The sequence below is a fragment of the Arvicola amphibius genome, chromosome 9 (genome assembly GCF_903992535.2).
Source record: "Arvicola amphibius chromosome 9, mArvAmp1.2, whole genome shotgun sequence".
Lineage (NCBI taxonomy): Eukaryota > Metazoa > Chordata > Mammalia > Rodentia > Cricetidae > Arvicola > Arvicola amphibius.
Genome location: NC_052055.2, coordinates 92,864,133 through 92,881,022, shown reverse-complemented (window position 1 = coordinate 92,881,022; position 16,890 = coordinate 92,864,133). Strand labels below are relative to the sequence as shown.

The window sequence follows — 16,890 nt, the reverse complement described above, 5'->3', positions numbered from 1 at the left end:
CCTTTTTTTTTTGAGGTCGAGTCTCTCACTGAACCTGGAACTTAGCACTAAAGCTAAACTGGCTGACTAGCAAGCCCCAGAGTTAGTCTTGGCTGCCTGCTCAGTGCTGCTCACTGCCACTACTGGCTTTTTGTCGTGGGTGTTGGGGCTTAGACTCAGGGTAGTTCTGATTGCACAGCAAGTCGGCCTCAAACTTGGGCTTTTCCTGCTTCTGCCTTTGAGTGCTGGGGCTGCAAGCATGCAACACCTTGTTTTCTTTGATAGTCCACCTGGGATAAATCTTTTACTTCCTTATATTCCTGAGTGTTTTAGCCTTTTTAGCCATCTACAGAATGAGATTAAAATACAGTTGGGTTGGGGGTATTGGCTGTTGTTAGTGGGTAGAAATGATGATGTGTTGATTTCTTTTATCCTGCAGCTTTGCTGAAATCATTTATTATTTATAATAGGTTTTTTTGTGGATTTGTATAACGCATGTCATGGGGAAACTTCAGGACATGGGGTTGGCAGTGGCATCTTGGATGTGACACCAGCATCGTGATTTACAAACTGACCTGAGCACAGTGGCACAAACTCATCATCCCAGTGTTAGGAGGAAAGAGGATCTCTGATCTGAGGCCAGCGTGGACTATAATAAGTTCCAGGGGAGCCTGGGCTGTACAGTGAAGCCGTGTCTCAGGAGGGAGTGCATGTACACATTTTTGTGGGCGTCAAAAGAAGCAACATGGTGCGAAGGCAAATGCAGAGATGCAGCTTCTTTTCCTCCAACTTTGGGTGCTTTCGACTCTTGTGCGTCTGATGGCTCCAACTGGGATTCCCAATTTTGCTGACTAGTGGGAATCCCTGCCTGTTTCCCAGAGGGAAAGCTTTTGATTTCCATCTCGGGAATGCTGGCCTCACAGACTGTGTTTGAAGGAATTCTCTGTGTGTCAGTTTTTAGGGCGAGTCTGAGGAAAATCAGTTGCATCTTTAATGTCACCCAGAATGCTTTAGTGAAGTTCTCTGATCCTGGGCTTTCCACTTTGCTTTGCAAGAAAGTTAAGGAAGAGTTTGTTGGTGTCAATCGTCTCAGACAGCATCTTACATAGCCCAGGCTGGCCCTGAGCTTAGCATGTAGCCAAGGATGATCTGGTACCTAAATTCCTCTGCCTGCACACCCCAAGTGTTGGCATTTGGCCATGTGCTGCCATACCATTTCAGGTGGTGGGGATCAAACCCAGAGTTTCATGCTTACTAGACAAGCACTTGGCCAACCGAGCTACATGCCCAGCCTTTCAAGGTTTTGTGTTTTGTTTTCATCTTTGATCCCCTTACTTGTTAGTGTCATGCTTAAATGTATTTGGCTGCAGCTCAGTCTCAGTTGCATCTTTCTAGGAACTCATTATTTCTTCTAGTTGATCCAGTTCATTAGCACACACCTAACACTGTAGAAGCCTCTCCTAATGCATAATCCTTGTACTTCTGTGACCAGTTTTAATGTCCTCTCGTGTCTAATTTTGAGTCCTCTCTTTTCCTGTGTTACTCAAACTAAAGTTTTGTCAGTTTTGCTGATCATTGCAGAAACATCCTTGCTTGCGTTTGTTTCCACTGATTTTTTATAGTCATGCATGCATTTTGATTTCCTCTGTGTTATCATTATAGTAACTTGAAACATGCTAGAGTTACAGCAGTCTGTCTAAATTTCAAGCCATATAAATTACTGACTTTATATCCGTTCCTTTTTCCTACTTTGTCTTTGATGACACAAATTGCCTCTACAAGATTATACGTCTCACATTCTAGGCTGACCTTGAACTTGCTGTGCTGGGATTACAGGAGTAGAGTGCGCCACTGTACCTGGTCTAGACGTGCTGAGGCTCAAGCTCAGGCTTTGAGCTAGAAGAGCACTGCCTTAACCGAGCCACACCCAGGCCCCCCTGCTGCTTCTCACATTGCATGTCCGTGGAGTTAAGTGTGTAATTACTTCTGTGCTTTGGGTTATAACAGATTTGGAAGAGATCAAGTTTCCTGTTAGCTTTATGGTATCTGCCGGTTCCTCGGACTGTCTTCATGGTTATTTCCCCTTTTTGTTCTTTGAAGCCGTTCATATGGAAAACTCTTGTCTTTGCTCACACTTTCTTCTGCTTGGCCAAGTCTGCTGTGAGTTTTCCCATTCAGATTTTGTACTCCTCCGTAGTTTCTGTCTCTGTGTTGCTGTTCTCATTTAACTCTTAGCACATTCCATGTACACACTCTTAGCACATTCCATGTACACATTCTTACACATTCTATCGCCTCTGTTTTCAGTCGCCTTGCTGCAGTGTTGTCTTTGTTGTTACTGTTGGGGTTTTGGTATCTGAAAGTCAGCCATCCTCAACAGCTCACCCCGCCCTTGTGGTCTGCTGTTGTACCAGCAGAGCTTCTGGAGCCCTGTAAATTAAAATAATTATTCCCTTCTTTATGCATATGAGTGTTTTGCATTCATGTATGTATATGCACTGCATAAGTGCTGTTAACAGTTGAGGTCAGAAGTAGGCATCGAGCCCCCTGGACTGCAGTCATAGATGGCTGTGAGCCAACTTGTGGGTTCTGGGAACTGAACCTGGTTCCTCTGGAAAAGTGGCAAGTGTGTTAAACCACTGATCCATCTCTGTAGTTCCCAGAGCCTCTTTTAAAAACAGTATTTTGTTGTTAATTCTTTTAGTTTCTTGCCCTGTATTTTGAACATACTCACTGCCCCCTACCTTCACTCACTTACCTTTTCCACCCGCCCACCTCTGAGTTTCCGTTTCAAACTCACCAAGTCCAGTTTGTGCTGCCCAGCTAGTCTTGGCAGTGGGGCCTGCCCTGGTGTGTGTCGACCTACCAGGGCTCACATCATTAAAGGAGGCGACTCTCCCTCTCTCAGCAGATTCCTCAGCTGGTGGTGAGGGGTGTGTGTCATGCCCACTTCCTTCTGTATGCAGGTTTCATATATGTCTGGGAGGCACTTACGCAGGTCTTATCTGTGTTGTCACAACCACTGCTGCTTGGGTCCTCTCTTTCTGGACTTGTGGGTGTAACCCAAGTGTGATTTGCTGGTTTCTAATCTGGTGTGCACAACCCCACGCTTAGAGTGTGTGAGGGAATATTGCGCATCCCTGTGTTGTCCAGCTGGGGCATCACTTAGTGCTCTTATATGATACTGCAGCCTCTGGCCTTTATGCTTGGCCTCTGTTGGGTCCTTGTCCTGTTCCGCCCATACTTTGATTGAAATAAGACAAATATGACATTATCAGGATGCATGCCAGAAGGGCAGAAGCTCCAGGGATTCATAACTAATTTCTCTGCTAATGGAGAAGTCAGGAGTTGGAGAACCATGCCCAGAAGAGTGGCTTTAGCTATTGAATGCTCTGATTTTAAAGCCATATTTCTGTGGGTGAAGGGGGCCCGGAGTTTGCTATTCACTGTCTTCCTGATGTCTGAAATCTCTAGCAAGGTCATACAAACACATTGCCTCATGACCATTTTTTTTTGTCCCAACATAGTATCAAAAGCCTTAAATACTGGTAAATGGAAATTGGTGGTGTTTTTAGTCTTTTCTTTGAATAATCTTGTTCTTACATCATTACCTTATTGTTGGTTATTTGGGCTGTACCTAAATCTTCAGCTCTACAAAGGTTGATGAGTTTTTCTAAAAGTGGTATATTTCCCCAAAGCTTGTTCCTCAGGAAATAGAGTTGCTTTATATTCTGTTCTTCAGAGTTGGGCAGCACGAGAATCCTGTCAAGGAGCTCATTGTCATCTGTCTGCAGAGTATTAGTAGGTGAAACACAGTAGCTTCAGAAGCCCACAGAGTATGCTAGCTTGAAATGTTTGTAAAGCAAAAGGGGTTACCTAGGGAAATCCCAGGAAAACAGAGCTGAGGATGGTGGGAGGGGGAGAATCACAGGACTTTATTTCACACTTTCCTAGGGCTGTGGCTTCGTGGTTGCAAACATGGGGGTTTCATATCCACAGCTTCTAAGGATGTCTCTGGGTTGGAGGCAACCCAGTGGGAGAATACTGGCCAGTGTGCATGCCCCTGTGTTCGGTTCCCAGCATTGGAAAAAATAAGATACTTATAAAGAAAAGAGTAGAAGGAAGTCAGTTGTATTATCAAGGGCTTGCTTATGCTTAAAGAGAAAAAGGAAATACCAACCATCCTGGACTTGGGATGAAGCTTAGAGTGGCAATGTTATACCATGTCTCTAAGGACCATATTGCCCAACATTAAATTATGCCAAGGTTCTTATCATGGGTGACTCAGAGCTCTGATGCCATTCACAGTCATTTCCCTCACTCAGTACGACATTGAACCTTCAGATTTCCACTCAAGCGTCATATTTCTGTGAAAATTTCCTTGCTCAGTGTTCCCAAGTCACTTTGCATATCCCATTAATGATGCAGGCAAGCGTGGGGAATCGTTCGGTGACCTGGAACTCTGCTTGGTTTGGCTGTACATACATTCCTCTTCTAGTAGTAATGTACTTGACAGCCTGAGACAGCTGCACCCAGAAACCTGTTAGCATCCCTAGGAGCCCAACCTGCTTGAGCTGTATACACATCCACTAGGAACGATGGAGTACATTTCTTCTCTTCTTCAACAGATTTTGTTCATTCATACTCCAGATGGAAAGGCTGGTCTGGCCTGAACTGGTTTGGGGTGCATCTGCAGCAGTAAGCCAAAACCGTGTCCCTAAGTAAACTTGTAGGGAGAGTCCCCTCTTTACTATCGCCTGTGCATAATTGGGCATGTACATGATTAAAATCAGACACATTCTGAGACAGGACATTCACAGTAGAGAAATGACTGTTTGCCTTAATCTGTCAATCAAAACGGGGAATTACTCTTGCTATCCCCTTTAGCAATCAGATTTCTCTTTCTCTTGAACCCCATAAAGGCTGCCCCAGATAGTGACTGGAGTCCTTGAGTATCTTCACTCATTGTGGTCCACTGCCCTTCTTGGCAGTGTGTTTCTGATCTGTGCTTAAAGTTTCTTTAATACTTAAAAAAAAAAAAGGAGGGGTGTTGCAAGTGACTTGGAGTGTGAAGATCACCTTCAGGAACGCTGTCAGGTACTCTGGTCACATCTTGTCCTCACTGTATCACACCCCACATGGTGTCTCATAACTACCTGTTTCTCCAGTTCCAGGGGATCCAGTGCCCCTTCTCACTTCCACAGGCTCCTGCACACACGTGATGCCCTTAAACACAGTCGGAGATACATACATATACACAGAAATATAAAGGGGCTTTCTAGGGATGTGGCTCAGGAATCGAGTCCTTGCCTAGCTTAAGCTAAGCCCTGGGTTATATTCGGGGGGGGGGGAGGAGAGAGAGCGAGAGAGCGAGTGTGTGTGTGTGTGTGTGTGGTGTACATAGGAGTCTGATTCAGATAGAATACAGAAGGCATCAGATGGATGGATGCATACCCCGTCTTCATGTTGGTTCTCTCAGGTACCCAGGTAGAAGGTAGGTGAGTGAGGCACTGGCTTCTCTTTGACCTATGACTCAGGAAGTTGACCCACAGAGTATATTTCTTGTTTTCATAACACCCGTTTTTATATTTTAATTGTCTTTAACCACAGTTTTCTTGATTTTCGTGAGAGTATGTTGGGTTTTTCTATAATAATGCCCATTTATCCTCTTTTTGCTTTTTGTCTTATTGAATATGATTTTTCAATTTTTTTCTAGCTTGAAGATGATATTATTGTGAAACAAAATTATTTTAATACCATAAAAAATTTTGCACTTCAACTCTCTTCTGAAGAATGGATGATTCTAGAGTTTTCACAGCTTGGCTTCATTGGTAAGAAAAGTGATTTATCTACGTTATAAAACAGCCGGGTCTCAGAATCTTAAACCAGTTGCCTTTTTTTTAACCCCCACCAAAAAAAAAAAGTTACTTTTTTTTCCCCCAGAGAAATTGATTGGTGTTGAGAAAATTAAACTTAGGTAAATCTCTTTATGCAAAAAGATGCGCATAGACTCATGCAGACGCTGAGTCTTGGGTGTAGCATGTCCTCTAGAGAGCTGCACAGTGGCTACCAGGGTGCTGGGAAGCGTATATGACTTCTCTGTCACTTCCATTTCCTTTGTGCTTACGAGACTGGGGTTCATCCCTAAAGCATGGCACTGCCAGGTTCTTAGGGGGACTCTAACATCAGCTCTTGTTCACTGATTACTTTTTGGTCACTTGTTTCTTTCATGAACTATTTGGGGTGCTTATTTTAATGCCTTTGAAGGAATAGTGTCCCAAGAATAGCCAGTGAGAAAGAATGTTTTTGAAGTTTGATGGATGAAGAGTTTGAAAACAACCTCTCCAGCCAGGCGTGATGGTGAACATCTGGAACACTTGCTATCCCTGCATTTGAGAGTCTGCCGCAGGAGGATCTCAAATCTAAGGCCAGGCTGGGCAGTGTAGTGAAATCTGACTGACGAATGCAAGGACCTGGGTGCAGCTTAGTGGTAGACATCTTGCCGAGTGTGAGTGAGACCTTGGGTTCAAGCCAACCCCTCCAACAGTGAGGTCTCTGACCTTGTCATTTAACTCGAAACTTGTTTTAAGACTCAGAAAAAAAGAAGTTATCAAAGTCTTAGTGGCAACAAAAGTAGTTAACCTTTTCCTCACCAGCGCCTCCTGCCCCTTCACTCTTCCTCCTGCTTTGTCTGTTCCCTCATCTTTTTGTGTATATTGATTTAGGTCCCTCCCTCCTTCCCTCTCATGCTGCTAGGCAAGTGCTCTATCCCTGAGCTGTGTCTCCAGGCCTGCATACTTTTTTAAAATGTAAATCTCTCAAATTCCTTTATTTATTGGAACGGTCTTACTAAGATAGGGAAAAAATAATCTGACATCAGATTATGAACCCTTTAGCAACATTGTGTGTTAAATTGTTGTTAACAGTAGGAGTCAGCAACTTGTGTTCCTACCCAGGTGACAAGTCCAGAGAACTTTTAGCTAAAGTGATACTGTTCCTGATGAAGGGAGGAAAATCTTAATATATTATTTACTGCATAGAAGTCACTTCTGCAGGCATCTTGAAGATTGGTTCTTTGTGACAGCTGCTGACTGGGAATGTCTTTTCAGGAAAAATGTTTCAAGCGCCAGACCTTACTCTGATTGTGGAGTTCATCTTTATGTTTTATAAGGAGAAGCCCATTGACTGGCTCCTGGACCACATTCTCTGGGTGAAAGTCTGCAACCCTGAAAAAGATGCCGTGAGTCCGTCTTCCCATGCTGTCCAGGGGAGAATTTTCTTTTTGAGATAGGATCTCACTGTGTAGCTCCAGGTTGAAGATCCTCCTGCCTCAGCTGCCTGAGTACCTGGATTACAGGCATGTTCCACAGTGCCTGAAAGCTTCTTCTCTGTTTCCTTTATGAAAGGAACTTTGAGTGAAGTAGATGTCGGTAACAAGTTAAATAAGGCCACGCAGGGAAACTGTTTCCTCTGTTCTTCATGTGCTTGGCTTCATTCTGAAGCCAATTCTAAGTTCCAGTGTTAGAAAGGTGTGTGTGTGTGTGTGTGTGTGTGTGTGTGTGTGTGGTGGGGATACAATGATAGAGTGCTTTAAACAGCATTCATGAAGGTTTCAGTCTTCAGTCATGGCAGTGTATGTGTGTGCATATATAATGCACTTTTTAGTCATAGAAAATCCCTCAACCTCCCTGTTTCTAAGCATTGACTCCTCTGTGTATGGCTGAGAAACACTGGTGGGGTCTTGAGGCTTGCTAGCCTGTTAGCCTTGGCTATTGATAGACAGCAGACCGACTTGTGAAGGGTGTGTTGTTTTCTTTCTGTTCTATTGTCTTTTATTTTTTTCCCCATTAAATTCTTTTGAGACAGTATCAGACCCCAGTACACCTGAACGTGTTAAATAGCAGTGATGCTATTTGCCAGCTCACAGGACTCTTCAGTGGCTGGCTTACACTTTATTATTGAATAATAAAACCAGATTCTTTTAAATGTCTAGAAACATTGTGACAGACAGAAGGCAAATCTACGAATCCGCTTCCGACCGTCCCTCTTCCAGCACGTGGGTCTGCATTCCTCGCTGTCCGGGAAAATTCAGAAACTCACGGTTGGTGATTTGACATAGCCTTTCCTAGCTGTACAGGTTGCTATTTAGTATGCAGATGAGCTATGTGTTACATAACGACACACACATGTCCTCCTAGGATAAAGATTACATGAAGCCATTGCTTCTCAAGATCCATGTGAACCCACCCGCAGAGGTCTCCACTTCCATGAAGGTGTACCAAGGACATACACTGGAGAAGACCTACATGGGCGAGGACTTCTTCTGGGCCATCACCCCCACAGCTGGAGACTACATCTTGTTTAAATTCGACAAACCAGTCAATGTAGAAAGGTCAGTGACAGTGGAATTCTGTTTTGTCTTAGAATCCAGACCTTCTGCTTGGAATGTGCTTCGTTGTGTGTGCTTGGTACACAGTAGGCTGGGAAGGGGTGGCAAGTTACGAAAGTTTTGGTTATAAATTAACTTCATACAGCTGAGTATGCTGCACTGTAATAAAGTATTGTATTTGTGTGGAAAATGTTGCAAACAGGTCAGGCTGTGGTCACGTTGTGTTTATTGAATGTTAAGCAGCAAGCATGGGGGCTTCCGGCAGGGATAACACTGCTTGGGGCTACGTCCTTCAGTCTTAAGGTTCCCACAGCACTTTTGAGTCAGCTAGGTGGTTGCAGGTTCTGGTGAGGTTATCCTGTGCCATCTAAAAGCTCACTCTGGGGTGAGGATGTGTTCTTGAGTCTTGTACACCGACATCTAACTCGTGTTTCCATTCTTTGGTGTGTGTTTCCAGTTATTTGTTCCATAGTGGCAATCAAGAACACCCAGGAGACATCCTGCTCAACACAACCGTAGAGGTTCTGCCTCTTAAGGTATGGCTGCTGCTACTCCTGATGTTCTAGTTTCATTTTTGTTACTGTGCTAAAAATGCCCTGACAGAAAGCAATTTAGGGAAGAGAGAGGCTAATTTTAGCTTACAATTCCAGATTATAGGTCGTCATTGTGGGGAAGTCAGGCAGGAATTTTAAATATCAAGTTACATCAAATCCACAGTCAAGAGCAAAGAGAAGTGAGTGCATGCATGCTCTCATGTATGTTTGTTTGTGCTCAGCTCAGTTTCTCCTCTCTTACGTGGTTCAGGAACCTCTGCCTAGGGAATGGTTCTGCCCCCAGTGGGCTGGGTCTTCCTAAATCAATTAAGATAACTTCCTCTAGATATGCTCACAGGCCAGACCAACGTAGACAGCCCCGCACTGAGGCTTTCTTCCCGCTGATCTCTAGTTGTGTCAAGCTGACAAAGCCAGTTGTCACAATGGATACATAGAGGTTGTTCTTATTTATGAGGTCAACAAAAATTCTCGTGAGATGTAGGACTTCAATGGTGGGTGGTATTACTAGGTTTTTTTTTTTTTTTTTAAAGATGTTGAATGCCTGGTATTAATGCACCTGTTTGTTTCATCAATACTCTTATTTTGCTTTCTACTGGAAAAATAATACAGTTGTTTGTATTAGGAAAAGGGTCCATATTTTACCACAGTTGTTTACTTTGTATATTTTGAGCTCCTTGATGCCAACTGAATATCTGAGTGCCTCATGGGGCATGGTTAATTCACTGGTCTATGAGAAATGCCTAGATTTTATTCAGGTTAACGTGCTGTCTTCATTTTCCAACCATTGCGATGCTTGCAGGCTGGGAGAGTGGTTAAAGTTTTACTAACAAATTTTCAGAATTCTCAACTGAGATGCCATTTTCTTTCATAACTCTGCCACAAAGCAACTTTTATATGCAAAGTTAAATTTGTTTTAAACGGGCCTAGTTACCCATAATTGCTGCTTTTATTTTATTTTAGAGCGACAATTTGGAAATCAGCAAAGAAACCAAAGATAAACGATTAGAAGATGGCTATTTCAGAATAGGTAATGTCTCCTGGTAACACGCCCCTTATTCCTGGACTGACTCCTAAAGTCATTTCAAATTCTTTTCTGACATTAAGCTGCTTGGCAGTTACAAGACGTCACCAGTGTGCTCAGATGGTTCCTTTCACTCCGTTGACCTGACAGTTTCCAATCCCGGGTGGGTTCCCTGGCTTGTCGGCTTTCTCTGTCACCTGTGGGGTGCTGTATCTCAGTGACAGCGAGTCCACCTTCCCTGCATCTTTCTGTCCTCCCTTCAGGGTGCGCCCTCTGTCTGTGATGCTGGCTGGCTGACAGCAGCAGCTGGGAAAGCCTTGGAGGATGTTAGGGAGAGTAGATAGAATCAGGGTTCAGCTAGGTGTCTAATTGGGAAAATCAAGAAAATAGCCTGTCCACAGCCAGAACTGAATTTTATCAGACTTGTTGCTACTTAATTCCAAAGCATGGCTGAAAGGAGCAGCTAGCCTACAGGCAATCATTAGACCCTTGCTGGGTGTGGTTTGGGATGGGTCTGAAGAGTGCTATGGTCATAGGAAAGAGATGCTAGATTTATTTCAGTGGGTTAAAGAGCAGAAGAAAGAGCCGTTGGTAGAGAAACAGAATTTGGGAAAGGACCACAGACCAGTGTGTGGAAGGAATCGGGCCGTGACCAGGGACCTCTGACGTCCCTTCCGGTGTATGTAGTCCAGGATTTTAATTGTGACCAGATACATTGGGTTCACATCTTGATGAGTGCAAAGCCAAGACAGAAGAGAATGGAGACAGCGTTATGACATGTCAGCAGGCAAGGTAGTCATGGGCTTTCCAAAGCGGTGCTCTCCTTTAGCAAAGGAAGTATGGAATTTTATTTAGTGCGCTGGCACATACCCTGGTGCAGATTAGGCCATTCCTGAGCATGCACAGTTTAGGAGTACAGTCTTGAGTGTGCTCAGTTACGGATATGGAGCATTTGCTCAGAAGGTTTACATGATGGACAGGAATGCCTTTGGCATGCTCAGCTTGCTCTCCTCAGTTCTAGCTGTATGTCAGCTAGCAGCTACTCGGGCACATTCCTCCTCTGGTTTCCCCTCCTATCGTCTAATACTTACCTATTTCATCTAATACTTACTGACTTGAACTCTGAGGGAAAGGAAGAGAAGAAGGAAGAAAGAAAGGAGGGGAAAAGGAGAAAAGAAAAAGTTATTTCAGGGAAGTTTCGTAGTTGACTCTGGACTGTAGTAGTAGGTGTTATAGGCATAGTTATTGCTGATGGTCGACTGGGGAAACTCGGAAATCTTTTAAGCTAATATGATACCTAACCTCATTTCTTTAGGAAAATAAGCAGCAAATAGTATAATCAGCTTCTTGAAAAGACATGTACAGAGAGGGAGAGGGGATACTCCTTCCTAGCCAGAAGTACAGTGGGAGCAGAGATTTGGAGATGCTTTAATGCAAATAAAGAATTGCTTTATTTCAGAATCAAATTAGCTGTATGAGAGGCTTCTTCCTCTAACTGGAAGTGATTCATCTACTGTGTAATAATATGGTAGAAAGTGAATATCAAGGCAAAAAGCTTAGTAGAATAAATATGTAAATAACCTCCAGCTGATGAGTATGCCCTACTGAAATCATATGTGTGTTGTCCTGTGATGTAGCTCAGTTGGTAAGGGAAGGGCACTTGCCGCCAAGCCTGATGACTTATGTTCAATCCTCTGGACCCACACGGTAGAAGGAGAGAACCAGCTTCTAAAACTTGTCCTCATCACATACTGTGGTTTGCACACCCATACAAACACAGGTACAAACATGACATGTTTGTGGCTTGATAATGGTGCTTGGTGTGATCTGGGCTGTCTAAGGGATGTTTCGAGGATGAAGGCCAGAAAATAATCTATCACCCAATAGGTCAGCCATGACAGACATTTGCAGTGAGTTCCTATGGGGTGGGAAAAACTAACTCTGAACTTGTTTAAGTGGAATGCTGCCCAAGAATAAGGAATTGCATTCAGCCCCTTAGCATGTCCATAATCCAGAACACATACACTAATTTATGCTTATTGAATTTCATCCATAAAAATGAGGCAGATCTTCTCTATTTAGCATCCTCACTTGTCCTTATGACCCACAAAGAATGCCCACCCTTGAAAAGTTTGCTACCCTCTGGCTTAGAGGACTTTGCCTTTTTCCTTCCTTCCTTCCTTCCTTCCTTCCTTCCTTCCTTCCTTCCTTCCTTCCTTCCTTCCCTTCCTCCCTCCCTCCCTTTCTTCCTTCCTTCTTTCGTTTCTGTCATTTTCCTTACATCATTTTTTATTTTTAAAGACATTATCCTTACAGCGAGAGACGATAGACATGGGACACATTGCCATCTGTGAAACGTCTTGCTTCTTTCTGTAGAGGGCCTGTTCTTTGTAGAAGATGAGTCTCGTTTTTCATTACACATATTTATGTTTGTGTATGTGCACACATGCACTGAAGCCAGTGTTTGTGGAGGTCACAGGAAATCTTGCGGAAGTCAGCTCTCTCCATCCTGTGAGTTTCAGGGCTTGAACTCGGTTTATTAGGCTTAGTAACAAGTGCCCTCTGAATGGGGTGTCACTGGCCCAAATAACGGGTGTTGTTATGATATATTCAGACATGTGACTAATGTCTTTTAACTTTATTGACTCCATTACTGTCTCTTTCTGCCTTCCACTGGTCCCAGTGCTCTTCCCAAATAGAGTCCTTTCTATATTTGTGTCTTATTTTAAATATAGATCCTGTATATAAAAGAAGAATACAATATTTATCTTTGGGCTTCTCTGTTGTATATTTAGATTCCTTTGAGTATGTGTCCAGGAGGCTTATATAGTAATTCTTCTCTTATCCAGATAATTCTGCTTATGTAGTTGCACCTACTTATATTACTTACCAATATTTAGGACTCCCTTCTCCCCAGCACCCTGTGCAGAATTGTTTTCTTGATGATAGCCTTTTTGACTGGGGTAAGATGAACTTTCAGTATTGTTCAAAATTTTTCTTTAAAAGATTTTTTTGTTGTTTTTTTGTTTTGTTTTGTTTTTGTGTTTTGAGACAGGATAGCCCTGGCTGTCCTGTAACTTGCTCTGTAGACCAGGCTGGCCTCAAATTCAGAGCTCTACCTGCCTCTGCTTCCTGAGTTCTGGGATTAAAGGTGTGTGCCACCATCATCCGGCAACTCCTTTAAAGATTTAATTGTTTCCTTTTGTATGTATTTTTTGTATGTATATGAATGTTTTCTTTCATATACGTATATGCACCATGTGCGTACATGGTGCCCGTGGAACTCAGAAGAGGGCATTGGATCCTTTGGGATTGGAATTATGGATGTTTATGAGCCACCCTGTGAGTACTGGAAATTGAGCCCAAGTACTCTGCCAGAGCAAAAAGTGTTCTTAACCACTGAGTCCTCTCTCGGTCTCCTTACTGTAGTTCTATGTTTTCCTGGTGGCTAAGGAATATTGGGTTGAACATTTTTTATGTACTTATTGGTCAATTGTTGAACAATTACTCCATTTAACTTACTTGCCATTAATTGGATTATTTGGTTTATGGTGATTTTTTATTGTTTTCTGTATATATTCTGGATAGTAACAACATATCAGATGAATAGCCTCTCATTTCAATGGAGTTGTGTATGGGAATTGTATAGAGCAGGCAACACGTCGACATTTCTTCTCAGTGGAGTCTTGGGAAGATATACACGGACAGAGCCCCTGCCCTAGCCCAGCCCCTGAATACCTGAAATGGTGAAGCTCTTTATGACCAACTTGACCTTCGGGGCAGCAACTGATTGCTGTTACACAATGGATTTGGTCAGGGAAGGTTTGAGTAGAGTGTCAACTTGCTGACGTCCTGCAGGTTATATACTGTCCATGTAAAAACATACGTCTTCACCATGCTTATTTGTTTATAGTGGGCTTTAAAATAGGTCGCCTCTAAGGTCTTCAAGAGTACATCAGCTCATGGGACTTTGAAAGCTGAATAAAAGCAGACCAATGGTTTAACTCGTTTATTTCCTGTCTAAAGATGTCTAGAAATATTTTGCCTTTGATGGTGCTTTATGCTCATGTCCGACTCTCCAATAAATCTTTAACAATTTCTGTTTTGAAGGAAAATTTGAGTATGGTGTTGCAGAGGGAATTGTGGACCCTAGTCTAAATCCTATTTCAGCCTTTCGACTTTCAGTTATTCACAATTCTGCTGTCTGGGCCATTCTTAACGAGGTAAGAATATATGCAGTCTATGAAGCCACTTAGCTGCTGCATTTTTTATTGCATTCTGAAGCCTTCTGGGAATTGCGAATTAACTGCTTTATCAAATCTTTCATTATTTTGTTTCAGATTCATATTAAAAAAGTCGCCAATTGATCTTCTAAGAAAGCAACACATCCTTTCCTGTGACTCTGTTGATTAAAGATAGTTAGCACGTCCTTTTCTGTTTGGACTCGAACACTACCTCTCGTGAAGCCTACTGTAGAAAAGATGATTGTCATTTCCACTCAGACAGGGGCTCTTCCCATGGATAACTGCATTCATTTGAAACTAAGCTGTCCTCCACTTTGAACTTGACACAAGCGTTTTACAATTCTGACAGCCTGTTGATGGGACTGGGGCTATTTTGGTATTATACTAATACATAAGAGTTGTACATATTGTTACATTCCTTAAAATTTGAGAAACTAATGTTAAATACATTTTGTGGAGGGGGTACTTTTGAAGTTGATTTATTTTACTATTATAGACCCTCTTTTATAGACGATCAGGGATTATATATATATAAATATATAAATATACATAAAGATGTTATGGAGTTAATTTATTAGAAACACTTAAGAAGTACATATTTTTGTGCAGTAAATTTTTGAATCAATACCTTTTTTTGAAGAAGCAGTTCCCTGGCTTTTTTTAAGTTCTTTCTATATTTTTCTTTGGAGATGCAAACATTACAGTTCAATACCATTTTTTTCCAGTGCACTGCCATTCCAGACTGGTTCCAGATGGGTTTCTTAACTTGAAGTACTTTTATAATCACAGCAATTCTGAACAAAATATTTTCAGAGGCATTTGTCATTCTTTAAAGCCAAGATTTTAAAAGACCAGTGTCCTCTTGAGGGTTATTTTCCTGTACTGTGTATGGTGTGTGGCCACAGCAATCCAGTGTTGCATCTCCAGTGTCCAGGTGGGAGGCCCCTGTCCAAGTCTCCACACACAGAGTCTTTCAGGTCTCCCCTGGCGTGGGTGATGAGACTCTTCTTTCTAATCTGTCTTTAATCACTAGTTTGACACATCGTCCCTTTCCTCACTGGTCCTTTTATACCCATGTTAGGTTTGGAGTTCAGATCATGTTTTCTAGGTGATGTTGTTATGTGAATCATAATGGGTACAATTTACAAACCGGAACTGTACTGTGGGGCTCTGGTGAAAAGTCATTGTAGCGCTTGTGTGTTTCCACAGAGTGATTGGCTCTGCTGTACCATGAACTTGGAAGTAAACGCTGTGTCCACAGAGTGCTTGTGCCTCCTGCCCTTGCAGTCCCACGTATACTAGTTTGCGGACGTGCTTTAGTTAGGAAGGCTAAGCAGTTGTTGCCAGTCTGTGCCGGCGATTCAGGGGTTGCAGATGCCCAGCAGATGTGGTAAAGGTCTGGAGCTCTGGGAGGTCCTAGCTGGTGGCCCCCAGCCTGGAGCTTCCTTAGTTGCCTAGTGTATGGGACACACAGCACTAAGCAGCTATTTTGCATGCCGTGTTCTGGCTAAGAACATGTAGGTAAGAACTACTGTGCTATATGTCAAGGCCCAGCTGAAGTTTTTCTTGGGATTTTGTAAATTTCCTCTCAATCCTTCAACTTTTTATTTTCTTCTCTGATTTCCTAAGCCTGTTTCCTAAGACACAAGCAAATTCCTTTGAATAGAGGCCCCTTTTCATTTTAAAATTTGAGCACTGTCTTCACACACTAAATTACCACTAATGCAGCATGGTCACAGATGGTGAGACCATGCAGATGGGTGCAGGGGTCCCCTTAGGGCTCTGGTTTCTCAATGGTTGTGACTTTAAGGGAGGCTGTGCTTTGATAATCTAGTAGGAGACAAACGCAACACCTGCCACCGCAGGGGTCTTTGTGCACATCCTCGCACTCAAACCCCACTCATGGCTCCTGTTACCTAGGGACCAATAGCCAAGTCTTTTCCTTCATCCAGGGACTCTCTCCTTTTTCCCTGCGAGCTTGTTCCCAGTGCCTAGAACATGCGTGCGTCTTGGCAGGCTCTATTGGCATCTGGGTGAGTCATTTTTCTCTTAGCTGTGTTTGCCTGCCATCCTTGCCATGCATGAACACACACACACACACACACACACACACACACACACACACACACAGTCTAGTTTTTGTTTGTGGTGTGTGTTGTCTGGCACACTCCATGCTCTTGGAAGCCAGCTCTCCTCCTGTCTTCCACCACAGCAGGTGCTTCCGGACCCTCCTTTCTGCCCAGGACAGCCAGCCCTAGACAATCGAAGCTGATGTGCTTTCCCCAAGCGAGAAGTGATAGTGGGAGCCCTGGAGGCTGGTGAGAGGGAAGCTCAGGAGGGGAAGCCAGAGCGCCTAGCACTGCAAGGTGTACACATTACACCTCGGAGGCCACCAACCCACTTTCCTCTGAACAGTGAATGGAAAAAGTGCCAAATGCAATACAATTTCTCTCTACAGAATAGGCCGTGATTGGCATCTGGTGTGTATTTCATGTAAGCAAGACTCCAGAGTAGCCCTGGCCTCTACAGAAGCCACAGGCCACACGGCAGCTGTTAAAATGGAAAGTCGAGTTCTGTGCCCACAAGCTTGGTGGACACATGTGACCAGCAGCTTCCATATTGGATCTGAGAAATATGGGACATTGTCATCACTGTGGGAGTGTCAAGTGTAGATACGAACATTCTAGAAGGAGTGATGCATCC

At 43.2% G+C, this 16,890-nt stretch overlaps 1 protein-coding gene across 1 annotated transcript in view; it reads left to right on the top strand.

The window, feature by feature from the left end:
- The window catches only part of Mgat4a (alpha-1,3-mannosyl-glycoprotein 4-beta-N-acetylglucosaminyltransferase A), a 91,409-nt gene extending 75,367 nt beyond the window's left edge, over window positions 1–16,042 (top strand). The window contains exons 9-16 of the mRNA XM_038342655.1: window positions 5,696–5,810; window positions 7,089–7,219; window positions 7,973–8,080; window positions 8,178–8,371; window positions 8,826–8,904; window positions 9,883–9,949; window positions 14,054–14,166; window positions 14,284–16,042. Coding sequence (XP_038198583.1) covers window positions 5,696–5,810; window positions 7,089–7,219; window positions 7,973–8,080; window positions 8,178–8,371; window positions 8,826–8,904; window positions 9,883–9,949; window positions 14,054–14,166; window positions 14,284–14,310 — 834 coding nt within the window. The 3' untranslated portion in view covers window positions 14,311–16,042. The remainder of the gene's footprint in view (window positions 1–5,695; window positions 5,811–7,088; window positions 7,220–7,972; window positions 8,081–8,177; window positions 8,372–8,825; window positions 8,905–9,882; window positions 9,950–14,053; window positions 14,167–14,283) is intronic.
- Window positions 16,043–16,890: the final 848 nt, after the last annotated feature.